Below are 1584 nucleotides of genomic sequence, written 5' to 3'. Positions count from 1 at the left end.
AGCAACCAACATCTATCTTATCTAAACCTATAAATTTAAGAATGAAGTATGGAACACATTGGACAAAACTTTCATTATACCTTGATGGGAAGATACATACCCAAGAGATTTGCAGTCCACAGACTCTACACAAGGCATTACGTACAGATGTAGCAATTATTATCATCACTGTCACATCATGATAACTTGATTTACATAATTGTAGTGGAATTATATTATCATGTTAAATATCAAATCAACCTTTGCTACTGAATATGTAGTGTAGCCCATAATGTTCCAAGAATCAGAAACTACTAATCATCAATTACTAATAGTTACTGTGCTTTTAGATTTCAGCTGTTCAAGAGACATCATAAACCAAACATCAGTAGAGGAGTTCATCTTGGTTGGTTTCACAGATCTGCTAGAACTTCAAGTTATGTTTTTTGGCCTATTTTTTATGTTCTTTCTCTTAAACATCATTGGTAATATCTCTATTTTGTGGTTTGTAACTTTTGATTTGAGTCTTCATACCCCTATGTATTTTTTCTTGGGAAACCTTGCATTTTTTGATATTTCCTTTTCATCTGTTACCGTGCCAAAAATGCTATGTGACTTTTTATCTCAGCAGAAGACTATCTCATTTGGTGGCTGCATTGCTCAGATGCATTTCTTTCACTTTCTGGGAAGCTCCGAAGTTACTCTACTTACTATTATGTCTTATGACCGTCTGGTGGCAATAAGTAATCCCTTACGTTATTCAGTCATAATGAACAGAAAGCTTTGTGTCTGCCTTGTTATTGCCTCTTATATTACTGGCTTTCTTCATTCTCTTTTGCATACCTTGCTTACAGCAGAGCTTCCATTTTGTGGACCTAACAAGGTCAACCATTTCTTCTGTGATGTTAAACCAGTACTGATACTAGCCTGTACAGATATTGCCCTCAACCTAAAACTTCTCACCATGGTAACTGGCTATCTGGCAACCACATCCTTTCTGTTAACACTTTTTCCATATATTTTAATCAGTAAATCACTTTTAAAAATACAAACAGTTCAAGGTCGAAAACGTGCATTTTCCACCTGTAGCTCCCATCTCATGGTTGTCTCTCTCCTTTTTGGAACGGCCATGTTTACCTACTTAGGCCCTTCCTCACGAGACATTTTAGATTATGACAGAGTTGTAGCTGTGCTGTTTACGGTAATTACGCCTGCTCTAAACCCAGTTATATATACATTGCGCAACAAAGACATGAAAAAAGCTATGAAAAAGTCTATTCAAAAGTGGCTGAAAAGTTAAAATAATGAAATTGCTGAGTAAAAAGAATTAGAAAGTCTTGATTTTCATAATTTTCATCCCTGATCTACAGAAGAACAGCATTATGAGCAAACACGAAGATATGAATTTGGCTTAAGTGTCATGGAAAGACTTGGAGGGGGAAAGAAACACCAGGACTTATTTACTTGAGTGGAAACACCCAGCAGTTGATTTGAACTTTGCCATGTGCCCCCTCTGTCTGCTATCCATAATCAAAAATATTGTAAAATACACACATTTATAAATGATACAGAGGTTGGACTTCATCGTAGTGTTGCTCATCTTGC

At 36.0% G+C, this 1584-nt stretch overlaps 1 protein-coding gene across 1 annotated transcript; it reads left to right on the top strand.

The window, feature by feature from the left end:
* Positions 1–271: 271 nt before the first annotated feature.
* Positions 272–1279, top strand: LOC136571817 (olfactory receptor 12D1-like). The gene has a single exon (XM_066572444.1). The coding sequence runs from the start codon at positions 272–274 to the stop codon at positions 1277–1279; it is 1008 nt and encodes a 335-aa protein (XP_066428541.1).
* The last annotated feature ends 305 nt before the right edge of the window (positions 1280–1584 follow it).

Source organism: Eleutherodactylus coqui, chromosome 6, assembly GCF_035609145.1.
Source record: "Eleutherodactylus coqui strain aEleCoq1 chromosome 6, aEleCoq1.hap1, whole genome shotgun sequence".
Taxonomy (NCBI): domain Eukaryota; kingdom Metazoa; phylum Chordata; class Amphibia; order Anura; family Eleutherodactylidae; genus Eleutherodactylus; species Eleutherodactylus coqui.
Note: the sequence above shows the minus strand (reverse complement) of the source record. Positions and strands in the feature narration are given on the sequence as shown.

Bases quoted from the DNA above. Each gene is read 5' to 3' on its own strand.
- LOC136571817 (XM_066572444.1), top strand. From the start codon at position 272: ATGTTCCAAGAATCAGAAACTACTAATCATCAATTACTAATAGTTACT.